This window comes from Haemaphysalis longicornis, unplaced genomic scaffold (assembly GCF_048455015.1).
Source record: "Haemaphysalis longicornis isolate Haplotype H1 unplaced genomic scaffold, Haemaphysalis longicornis Haplotype H1 scaffold_1, whole genome shotgun sequence".
Lineage (NCBI taxonomy): Eukaryota > Metazoa > Arthropoda > Arachnida > Ixodida > Ixodidae > Haemaphysalis > Haemaphysalis longicornis.
Genome location: NW_027526203.1, coordinates 484,342,397 through 484,354,131, shown reverse-complemented (window position 1 = coordinate 484,354,131; position 11,735 = coordinate 484,342,397). Strand labels below are relative to the sequence as shown.

The following is an 11,735-nucleotide window of genomic DNA, read 5'->3' as shown; positions in this document are numbered from 1 at the left end:
TCGAAGTGAACAGGCTTTATATGAACCCTCCTTTCCTACCCTTATTTCCATATTCCAAAACAAAGCCCCCTAACCTCCGTCTTCTATCCATTCCATCCCATCCCTGCTCGCTAGTCTCAGCAGTGCCTCATCTAATGCCATCACGCTGTGCAGCGCTCTAAAGACTGTTATCAATTATTTCGAAAATGGTATAAGGACGTCACTGAAGGATGCCGCGGGGCGTCCTGTAGCAGCGGCCGAACCGGCGCACGTCCCCGCATCGACCGCGGCCCCTCCTGCTCGCCAGTGGTCCGGCCCGCCAACGGTTGCTCGGCGGCAGCGGCGGCGCTGCCGTAGCCGGCTGGCGTAACCCCCTCGCGGCGGCTATGGGGCCGGCCAACGGGAGCGCGGCGAGCGACCGGTGTGCGGCGCTGCGTGGCTGCCGCGTCGGTGTGGTTGGTTGTCGTCCCGCGACCCGCCGTGCTCGTCGCCTGTTGTCCGGAGCATGGTAGCCGCTTGAGCCCGCATGGCGGCCGCGCTGCTGCTGTGCCTGTTGTTCGCGAGCAGCGCCGCGGGCGCCGCCGAGGAGCCGCCGCTGTCGCGCTGCCCTGAGCCCTGCCGATGCACGGGACTCACGCTGGACTGCAGCCACCGAGGCCTGCGCACCGTACCTCGTCCGCTGCCCCCCGACGCCCGCAGGCTGTGAGTAGCGAGCGCACGTGCGTGCTCGGCGCTGGAATGCGGCCGGACAGCGCCTCCGGAGTCCTCCGGGCGCTGTCCGTCCGCGGCCCGGCATCGGCGCACGCTGCCGTCAGCGCGCATTGTGTCTCGTCATGCGGACGGGTGCGCGACAGTTTCCGCGTGCGGGGGCAGACAGCGCTTCCTGCACAACTTGTGCTGCCTTCTTTCTTTGTAAACGTTCACACAACGTGCGAACGTTTGCGCGTGTGCCAAACGAACGCGTCGTGCTTGAAAAAGCTATCACAGTTACAGGCACTGAGCCCAGCGTTAAATGACCGGGTTTCTCCGTGCGTTCCCTGTATTCAGCTCGCGCGCGTATCTGGGGTCGCGACGCTGGCCAACTCCTCTGCTGGCAAACGTTCGCGCTCTTCGCGCGCCAGTTGAGCGCGCGATCTGTGCTTCCACAGCGCGTGCCGCTATCGCTTTTCCAGTACGTAAAGCATATCTTATTTTTTATCGCATTCCATAAGGCCTCTAATACTCAATTTAAATTCTAATATCCAGATACAACTGGGGGGTTTCCTGGGTAATAACCAGCTTGACGATGCCCAAGAAACCACTACAACGCACATCTTGAATGTAGCAAAATAACATTGGTACAACAAAAGAAAGAAATAGTTACACATTTTCAAATATTCAAAATACTTCACAAAAAGCACACAGAAAACAAACACAGAAAAGATTAAAATTTATTTTCTTGGAGGTCATTCAAAACATCTTTGCCGAAAGATCTCTACCACACACACATATCAAATTATGGAAACACAGAAGTAATCAAAACTGTGTTATGCTACAAATTTGAGAAGTATTGTCGCACTTGCTTGTGTGATAATCTGTTTGTTTTGATGATTATTCAAAACCGGTGGAAGGTTATGGGCCAACATTTGTAATTTATAATTCGTGCGGAAGTAAGCTGTTTTCCAGACATGACGTGGCGTGTTTAGCACTCTGGTATTGTAAGCCGGCGAATGAGATTAAAAAATTTCTGATACTAGGTGAACAAAAATAATGTCTGTGTGAAGCGAAATTCAATAATGTACTCTATTTTATTTATATTATGTCTTTCCAATGCATCCCGTGTTGTTAGAGTCGTTCAATATTCGCTGTCATTCGAACCATTTTTTTTTCTGGAGGCGGGAAATCTTTATGTTAGACTTAGTTGTATTGCTGTACACGATCACAATAGTCATCATCATCATCGTCAACCTACTCGGGTGTACTTTTATTGACCTCCAAGCCCTCCTGTCCTGTGCTGCTCGAGTTCGCATTTTACCACCAAATTTATTTATTTCATCCCCCCATCGGGTTCATGGCTTTCCCCTTCTTAAGGACCCATCTCTTGGTATCCACTGTTACATTGATTGTCCACCGGTTGTCGGTTCGTCTCACCACATGGCCAGCCCAAGTCCATTTCTTTTTCTTTATTTGAACTGTGATATTTTCCACTCACCTTTATTCTCTGATCCAGTAGCTCGTTTCCTGTCCCTGAGTGTTATTACTAACGTTATTCGTCCCATGGCCTGTTGAGCCGACCTAAGTTTGCTTTCTAGTTTTTTAGTAAGGTGCCAAGTTTCAGCTCCCTATGTCATTACCGCCAGTATGCACTCGTTGTAGATTTTCCTTTTGAGTGACAGAGGTAGCTTGCTTTTCATTTCCAGGGAGTGCTTGCCGAGTGCTCCCCAACCCATACCTATTATGCGCCGGATTTCTCTCTCGGGGTTGGGGCCAGCACTAACCATCTATCCGAGATAGCAACATTCTTTTACTTCTAGCGTTTCGTTTCCTAAGCTGAATAGGACGTTTTTTGAATGCTTATTCCTCAGCAGTTTAGATTTATTCATATTTATTTTTATCTTCACGGCCGTGCTTTCTGATTGTAGTGCCGGTTTGCATGTGTTCTGCAGTCTCACTCAGCAAGACTATGTCGTTCGCAAACCTCAGATGGCTCAAGTTCCCCCGTTTATCCTTGATCACATGTTTTCCCAGTCAAGCTTTCTAAATACCCCCTACAGACATGTGAATAGTTTTGGAGATATGTTATTACTCCCTTTCGGATCGGGAATTTATCGCTTTGCTTGTGGAGGGTTATCATGCCCGTGCATTCCTTATATGTATTCTAGAAGCCTTATGTAGGTTTCCTCTATTCCCTGGTCTTTTAGTGCTTCTAGCACAACTGCAGTGAGTACGGAATCAAACGCTTTCTCATATTCTATAAATGCTGTAAAGGGGTTCATGTACTCTGCAGATTTTTATATCACTTGGTTCACGACATGGATGTGATCCATGGTTGAGTACCATTTTCTAAACTCAGCCTGCTCTCCGAGTTGTTGGGAATCCAAGCTGTCACCTATGCGGCTAACTGTAACTTTGGTAAAAAGCTTGGAAACTACTGAGAGTAGGCTGATGGGTCTGTAATTCTTGAGGTCCTTGGGATCTCCCTTCTTAATCAGAATAATGTGCGCGTTCTTCCAGGCTATATGGGCACTTTTTGAGTCTTCAAACATTCAGGAAATAGTACAGCAAGCTTTTCCAGTACGATATCTCCTCCCTCCTTCAAAAGATCCACGATTATGTCATCGTCACCTGCAGCTTTTTCGCTCTTCGTGCCTTTGAGAACCTTTCCTACCTCCTCTTTAGTTACTATAGTAGGACATCGAAAGTTGAGCCTGTACTCTCAGCAGTTTCCCCTTGTCTAACGTCGCTCGCCCGCATGGCGGGCCAGCGACCTTAGAATCGTTTTACTGCGTTTATTATCTCGTCGAAGTCTTGCGTAATGTTATCCTGCTCGTCTCTGAGTGCGTACATCCTGTCTTTGCCGATGGATAGCTTTCTGTTAGTTGCTTTTAGGCTTCCGCCTGTTTGTAGCTATTCCTCGATCGCTGCCATGTTATATGCACGAATATCGTTTGTTTTACTTCTGTTAATTAGTTTCGAAAGCTAGGCTAATTCAATCCGATCCGCCGTACCTGACACTTTCATTTTCTTACGTTTGGCAATTAGTTTCTTCGTTTTCTTAGTTAGTTTGTTCTCTACATGTTGCTTTCCCCACAGCTGCTGCTGATTCGCTCATTGCCGATGTTAGGTTTCGTTTAGCTTGTCTACACGCACCTCGTTGTGCTCGTTCAGAAGGCCGAATTTGTTTTGAAGTGTTATTTTAAACTTCTGCGATCTGGCTTTGGCTGACTCCATGCGGGGTTTCTCAGTTCTCACGAGTTTCCTTCGTCTCTTTTGAGATTCAGCCTTATCTTGCATCTAACCATCCTATGATCGCTGCTCCTAATCTTATTTAGCACCTCTACGTCTTGCACGATACCTGGGTTGTAACATGAAATGAAGTCAATTTCGTTTTTTGTTGTACCATCGGGACTTTTCCGTGTCCATTTCCTATTCTCTCGTTTGTAGAAGAATGTGTTCATCATCCTCAGGTTATTTCTCTCTGCAAATCCCACCAGTGTATCTCCTCGACTGTTGCGATTGTCTATTCCGAAGTTTCCCACTGTCCTTTCTCCCATTTGCTTCTTACCGACCTTTGCTTTAAAGGGACAGACAACCGATTTTTGTCGAGTATATATTCTCTATCCCAAATGAAAGGGCATCACTTAAAGCACCTTGACGAGAAACGGTTTTGCTGATAACGCTCTAGAACTTTTTAAATCGAATTTTTTGATCTACGAGCCGTATGTGTCCCTCCCAAAACTAATGCTGGCAACCATGACATAGAGTAGCTCGGCAACATACTTTTGTCTGTATGCGAAATAAAAAACGATATTTAAAAACTTGTTCTCAGCTAAAAAAACTTTGATTCGCAGGCTTTCCTGTTCCTTTATGTGTTTTTTTTTAATGCAAGGGTCTATTTTGCACGAATGCGCCATCTGTTGGGATAGACGATAGGTAGAATCTGGCTTCACGTTGTGGAGGCGGGAAGTTCGATTCTCCCCGGGCGCGACGTTTTTTTTTTTTTTTTTTTTTAAGCTGCCGTTGGCGTATTTGGAGACTGAAATCAAATATTTTGGCAGAACAAACGCCCCTGACTCAGACAGAATCGTCAAAGCTCCTTCGCTGGGTCTGTTTACTGAACGCTGCCGTTGATTCTGGGCATGGTGGCTCAGTTAGCCACACTGAGACCAACCCAGCGGCGGCGGGCGGCGTCTTTAGAATTTTCAAAGTAATGTTTAGAAATACATATGCTATTTAAGCTTGTACAAATACTTGTGTTAAAAGGTTTTTAATACGTAAATAAACGTTTCAGCAGTTACAGTAGCTGCTAGGTTTGCAGGTCACGTGACAGGGACACATATTGTAGTGCCAAGTTTCGACACTACGAACCGCCACCCTTCCGATTTCAGGAAGTTTGCTGCCAAATTAAAATTATTTCCACCAGTTTGTTTAAAAATTGCTTGTGGTTACCGGGCTATATAAGACGCTGGCTTTCATATGAGCTAGAGAACATACACGCGACAAATATCGGTTGTCTGTCCCTTTAAAGTCGCCCATCACAATAGTACTGAACTGGGTTGTTACCTTCTTAATTGCTGATTCGACGTCCTCGTAGAAGCTGTCTACGGCTTCGTCATCATAGCTGGTCGTTGGCGCACAGGCCTGTACTATTTTTAACCCTGTATCACTTGTTAAGCTTGATCACTACAGCCGCGACTCTCTGCCTGATGCTGAATACCTCCTCCACGTTTCCTGCCATTGCTCTGTGGATTAGAAATCCCACCCCGTGTTCTTTCTTCCCTTGGAATCCACTGTATCACAGAATATGCCCTCTAGCAAGCTCCATAAAGCCTTCGTCTGTTATTCTAATTTATTATAGGGTCTGTTATAGGGTCTGTTATATAGAATCTGTTATATTATAGGGTCTGTTAAACCCTATAATATCCCACTTAATGTCCGAGAGCTCCTCTAGTGGCACAGCTAAGATTCCCTCTCTAGACTGACTGAGTGCGTGCGTTAAACGTTGCCAGGGTCAATTTCCAAGGCGGCCTGTCCGGACCAAGAGATTCTTAGCATCCTCTGCTGTATCACCGTTCTGACCGCCGCCGTGGACAGGTGCTCTACAACTGCTGGGGACTGAGGGCCGACAGTTGCGTTGGTCACTCATGAGAGGTGGCGGCCAACTTCTACACCAGGGTGGCCAGATCCTTCGCTGTTGAGGGAGTGCGGTTTATGCTATTTACCAAGCAACAGTAATTTAGTTGTGACCACAATAATACATAACAAATCTGAATCTTAAGATTTACCGGAAGTAAGAAGCGGGATCTGGATAGGGTACCGCAAACAGCCGAAAGATTTTAGAGATAATCTGTGTCTGGGTAGTTATCCCAGCTTAGATTGCAAGTGAAATAGACCTTAGGAATTTTGTGTGCTTTAACAATTTCTGCAGGTTCGCCTTCGATGTGTATCGTTTGATGCGAATTCACTTTTTTATTCTTGGCACAGAAAATAATGGCTTTACTTTTGAGAGGGTTAATTTTTTTTCGACCAATTTGTTAATGACTTGCATTTATGTACCAAATCATGTATATCGGGTCCAGAAAGGAGCAAAGTACGATTATCAGCATATATCACATATTTTACGTATTCACCAATATTAACTATGTTGCGGATGCACGTGATGAATAACAATAGACCCAGAACAATTCCTTGGCGTATGTCAGAAGTTATTGGCAGAAAAGTCGATTTGTGGTAATTAATACAAACAGATTGGCTTCTGTTGCTTAAGTACGATTGAAGTAATGATAATTGCATGCCACAAATTCCGCGAGAGGAGAGTTTGTGTAGTGAAATTTTTTAATTAAGACAATAAACGCTATACTGAAGTCTATCAAAACATCGATTGTGGACTTGTTATAGTTGATTGATATCAGCTAAAATACGTTTTTTGATAGCTAATAATGCAATTTGGGTACACCTGCCCTTTCGGACGCCGAACTGGAAGTCGTATGTAATATTGTTTACAAAATCATTTGTCAAACAGGAATGGGGTGTCCCAACTGTCATGCGCCAAGATTAAAAAAAGCAAAGGCGTGACTCGAGGAAAACCTAGTGCACAATGTTTCCAGACACTGTAGTAGCGGCGGGTAATTTTTTCGTTATTGAGATTTATTAAGGTAATTGTAATTAATTATTCAACTCCACAAGTCCTGTCCCAATAATTAAAGTGTCAATGAGGCACTTGTGGGTGCCCACGAAGGACATCTAACGGCGGTATTTTCAGCGACGTACTAATTGCGTACTCATTTTTTCTGACTGATAAAGGTATCCCCCGAAATATGAAAAATACCACGTACTACGCTCCCGCCTGTGTCATAAAGCAGCACACTCGAACAGGCTCCCTCCGAGTTATCCAGAATGAAACCAAGGAAGGGAATAAAGAAGAAAAAACAAGAATCGCTGCTACGCCGCGATACTTGCTGTTGTTGCCTCGTCCATGCCTTATCAAGGTGATGTGCTTTCTCTTCGGGCGTGTGACAAGCGAAGCAGTTACTTTTACTTTCCATCAGCTTATTTGAGAAGGAACTTCTTTATGATGCGGACGGGAGCGCGATCACGTGGTATTGTTCATATTTCGCGGGCTTTCTTTACCAGGCGGAAAAAAGAAGTGCGCAGTTAGTACGTCGCTGAAAATTGCGCAGTTAGATGTCTCTCGTGCGTACCTACAAGTGCCTCATCGACACTTTAATATTAGATTGGGACGGTACTTCTCGAGTTAGATAATTAATTTCAATTGCTTAATTCAATCTCAATAATGACAAATTTACTGGAGGCTACTCCACTGTACTGAAAACATCATGAACTAGGATTTCTTGGACTAACGCGATTGCTCTTTTTTAAAATCTTGGTGCATGATAGTTGGGACACCCTGTATAACTTTCTCCAGTCCCTCAGAAAAAAATAGGAAACACCGAGATGGGTCTGTAATGGGCCTTTTCCGGGCGAATTAAAGCGCTCGTTGAAGTGAACACAAAAAGCACAGTTGGAGCCCTATTCTCCACTTCGTGTTCTCCGACACGATGTCTCCGTGAATTATGAATTCGCCAGAAACTTCTGATTGTCTTTCGGTTTTGGTGACGTGCTTCCGGCTGACAAAGCGGCTGTGTGTGCTTTCGTAATTTTGACGTTTCATGGCGTTTACTGGAACCAGTTTTAATGTTTGCCTTATAACTCTCTACGGAAAGCGCATAACTGTGGGCCGGCATTGAAAAACTAGACGAAATGCAGCAGACATGACGACGTAGGGCTGTCTTTGCTATTCAACTACAAAATGGCTTGTAGGTCACGCCATCTCTGTAACTGGCTGAGAAGATGTGACGCAACATAACAGTTGGCGGGAACGTATACGTCACACATTGACAACTTCAGCCTGCGTAAAAGTAATGTGATGTTACGTAACAGCTTGCAAATGGCGGCTGCCATGGTGAAATATGGCGAAAAAATTTCATCGACCTTCGGCGCCGAGAAATCCCCGTGAATTTGCAACAGGTGCAGTTCCGCAGGACGCGCGGTTTAAAACGTTCTCTAGCAAAAGAAATAATAGTTTTGACTGCTTCCAAGTCGGCAATAACGGAGCGTAAAAATAACGCCCCGTGTTTTGTTTGTACGTTCGTAACAGCAACACAAGAGGACAACTCAAGCAGCCTCTCCATTACACAACTCATTTCATTTGTCCACACTCCTCCTGGTAAGCTGGTGGGTCACGTGATTGAATTCAAGAGAAAAATAACAAAGAAATCTGCCTGTTTTATTCACTACTGCGTTGATTGAGTTCGAGCTTGACGAATGAGGGAATCGGTGGCATCAGTACGCTCCGCCGTAATCAGGCGTAGCGTTTGGCCGTCCTTACAATGTCATACAACCGATGGTCACGACCGTCTTTTTCTGTGGTCACGACGTAAACTTGTAACATAACAGCAGAAGATAGCGTGACGGCGGAGACGGCTTCGAAGGTGATAACGCTACAAAGCTTGCATTGAAGCACAGAGCTCAACTATGTTACTAAACGCGATTGAAAGAAATAAATAGATACGGCAACAGATACGGATTGTGTGAGGGTCTTTGGCCTAACACGCGCCTTTCGCTCGCTTTTGGATCAACGTTGCTTGATTGCCTTGTGGTGTTGACGCTAATTTTAACCTGAAGAAATGTGTTTTAACGACCAAGCTGTTTATCAAATCGTAATTTTTCGTTCGTGTCCGTAGTTAGCATTACCAAGAAAATGCTGGGCATACCCACTTGGGGAGATTGGCCAAGATTGACAAAAAAGAACTCCAGCTTTCGCCGTAATCGTGGCAACACTTGCTCGGAACGAGAAAGACACGTGATAGCGTACGCCGCTCCAAGGTGATGTCCAATGATTATCATTTCGAAAAAAAAAAAGAAAATGAAGGAAGCTCATACTTATAGCATACTTATAGCATCTCCAATGAATCTCCAGTTATCCCGGTCCTGTGCTAACTGCGACCAATTTATCCTCGCCAACTTCTTGATCTCATCTGCCCATCTAACTCTCTGCTGCCCCCTGCCACGCTTTCCTTCTTTAGGGATCCACTCTGTTACCCTTAATGACCAACGGTTATCTTGCTTTCGCATTACATGTCCTGCCCACGCCCATTTCGTTTTCTTAATTTCCACTAATATTCTCTTAACACGCGTTTGTTCCCTGATCCACTCCGCTCTCTTCTTGTCCCTTAATTTTATACCTATCATCTTCCGCTCCATTGCCCGCTGAGTCGTTCTCAATTTAAGTTGAACCCTCTTGGTGAGCCTCCAAGTTTCTGCCCCGTAGGTGAGTACCGGTAAGATGCAGCTGTCATACAATTTCTTCTTCAGGGGCAATCAGGGGCAATTTGGGAGATGCCTGCCGAATGCACTCCACTCCACCCCATTCTTATCCTTCTAATTATCTCTGCCTCATAGTTGGGATCCGGGATCACTACTTGGCCTAAGCACTTCCACTGCCTGGCCACCTATCTCAAACCGCTGTGGTCTCCCGAGGTTATTAAGCATTACTATCCGCGGATACCCCCCGGCAAATGCAGTGTCGTAACTGTAAATTCAGGCAATACCTTGCCTAATCTAACTGGGCAAACGGTGCGCAGAAATGGGTATTTTACATCTCGCAAGAAAAGAAAATGGTTCACCAGCTGTCGCAAAAATAGATGCGCTAACCCTACCCCCATTCCCGTATTCCTCGGAAGAGGTTTGTACGACTCGTTCGCTCCCAGGATGAACTCCAGATGAATACTGCGAAAATTGATGATTGATTGTAGGGTTTTAACGCGCCGACGCAACGCAGGCGATGAGGCGCGCCGTAGTGGAGGGCTCCGGATTAATTTTCACCACCTGGGGATCTTTAACGTGCGCCGAAATCTCGTACACACGGGCGTTTTTGCTTTTCGCCTCCATCAGAAAAGCGGCCGCCGCGGCCGGGAATCGAACCCGCGACCTCGTGCTCAGTAGCTGCGAAAATCTTATGCAACTTTTGAACAGTTGCCCTCGAACAGTGGAGAACTTCCAACATGTACCACAGTTTGCTCACACCGTCGGACGAACAAAAATGGAGAAATTGGTACCCTTCCACTTTTCTGTCTCCTCTTGTAACTCCACTGCTCGTATCCGCCAGTATCACTGTCAGAAAATTACGCCCATCTTCCCGCGAGGGAACCCTGATGTGATGCGGCGCATCAGGGGGGAGCGTTTGGACTGACGCTGGTATTGGGTTGCGTCAGTCCACTCGCTGAAGGACTGTCGCTTCCATCACGTCTTCATCGGAAGATCTTGCACGGAGGTATCGTCAAGCAAAGTCGTCAAGTGCGAGAGCGAGCGCTGGACTGATCCGGCGCCGTGCGCTCCACCGCTTATATTCCAACTTTTGAAAGGAGAGGAGCCGAGGGGGAGAGTCGCGCGCATGCGCACACATGCGCGCACCCAGAGCAGCGAAGCGCAAACGCGCAGGTGTTGTTATGATAATGAGACGGAGTGAGAGTGCGCACACATGCGCGCACCCAGAGCAGCGAAGCGCACACGCGCAACTGTTGTTATGTTAATGAGACGGAGTGAGAGTTTCGCACAGCTGTCGGAGAGAAGAACGGAGGAGAGTTGCGCATGTGCAGTGAGCGTGCGGACAACGCCGCGACGACGGAGGGACATACCCGAGAGCAAGAGATGTAACCATGTACGACAGGATGTAACCCGATGTAACCATGTAGGCGTGTGCAGGGGGCATTAAAAGAAATACGAACGGAGCACGCAGCCTCCGACGCATGCCGCACCGTCTGTCTGCGCTGTCAGTAAACTGCGCGCATGCGTAGTTCTTTCAGAGCGTTTGAGAGTGGGGCCTGCTGTTAGGGGAAATGGTTGGTCAAGAAGCGACGCCGGTAATTTGTTTTAAGGCGTCATTTTATGCTCTGTCGCCACTGAGCATCCGGTTATCGACTACATTCGGGAGCCAAGCGCGCAGCAGGCTGATTGAAGCTAGCATGATGTCCTTCAACGATCATCCCGCTCAGTGGCGACGCATCGCGAAAAGGCGCCTCAAAATAAACGACCGGCGTCGCTTCTTGATCAAGCATTTCCCATAAATGTAGGCCACCTTCTCAAACGGTCTAGAAGAAGTGCGCATGCGCGCGGTTTACTGACTTTGCAGCCAGATGGTGCAGCATGCGTCAGAGGCTGTGCGCTCCGTTCGATTCCCGGCCGCAGCGGCCGCTTTTCTGATGGAGGCTAAAAGCAAAAACTCCCGTGTGTACGAGATTTCGGCGCACGTTAAAGACCCCCAGGTGGTCAAAATTATTCCGGAGCCCTCCACTACGGCGTGCGTCATCGCCTGCGTTCTGTCGGCGCGTAAAACCCTGCAATCAATCAATCAATCAATGAATCAATCAATCAATCAATCAATCAATCAATCAATCAATCAATCAATCAATCAATCAATCAATCAATCAATCAATCAATCAATCAATCAATCAATCTGCCAGTGCCACCTACACAATCGTGCGAAGCGAACGAACAGT

The 11,735-nt window shown here is 46.7% G+C and overlaps 1 protein-coding gene across 1 annotated transcript in view; it reads left to right on the top strand.

Annotated features, from left to right (window-relative positions):
- Positions 1–393: 393 nt before the first annotated feature.
- Positions 394–11,735, top strand: part of LOC144156355 (protein slit-like) — a 418,661-nt gene continuing 407,319 nt past the window's right edge. The window contains 1 exon segment of the mRNA XM_077688358.1: positions 394–681. Within this exon segment, the coding sequence (XP_077544484.1) occupies positions 506–681 (176 nt within the window). The 5' untranslated portion in view covers positions 394–505.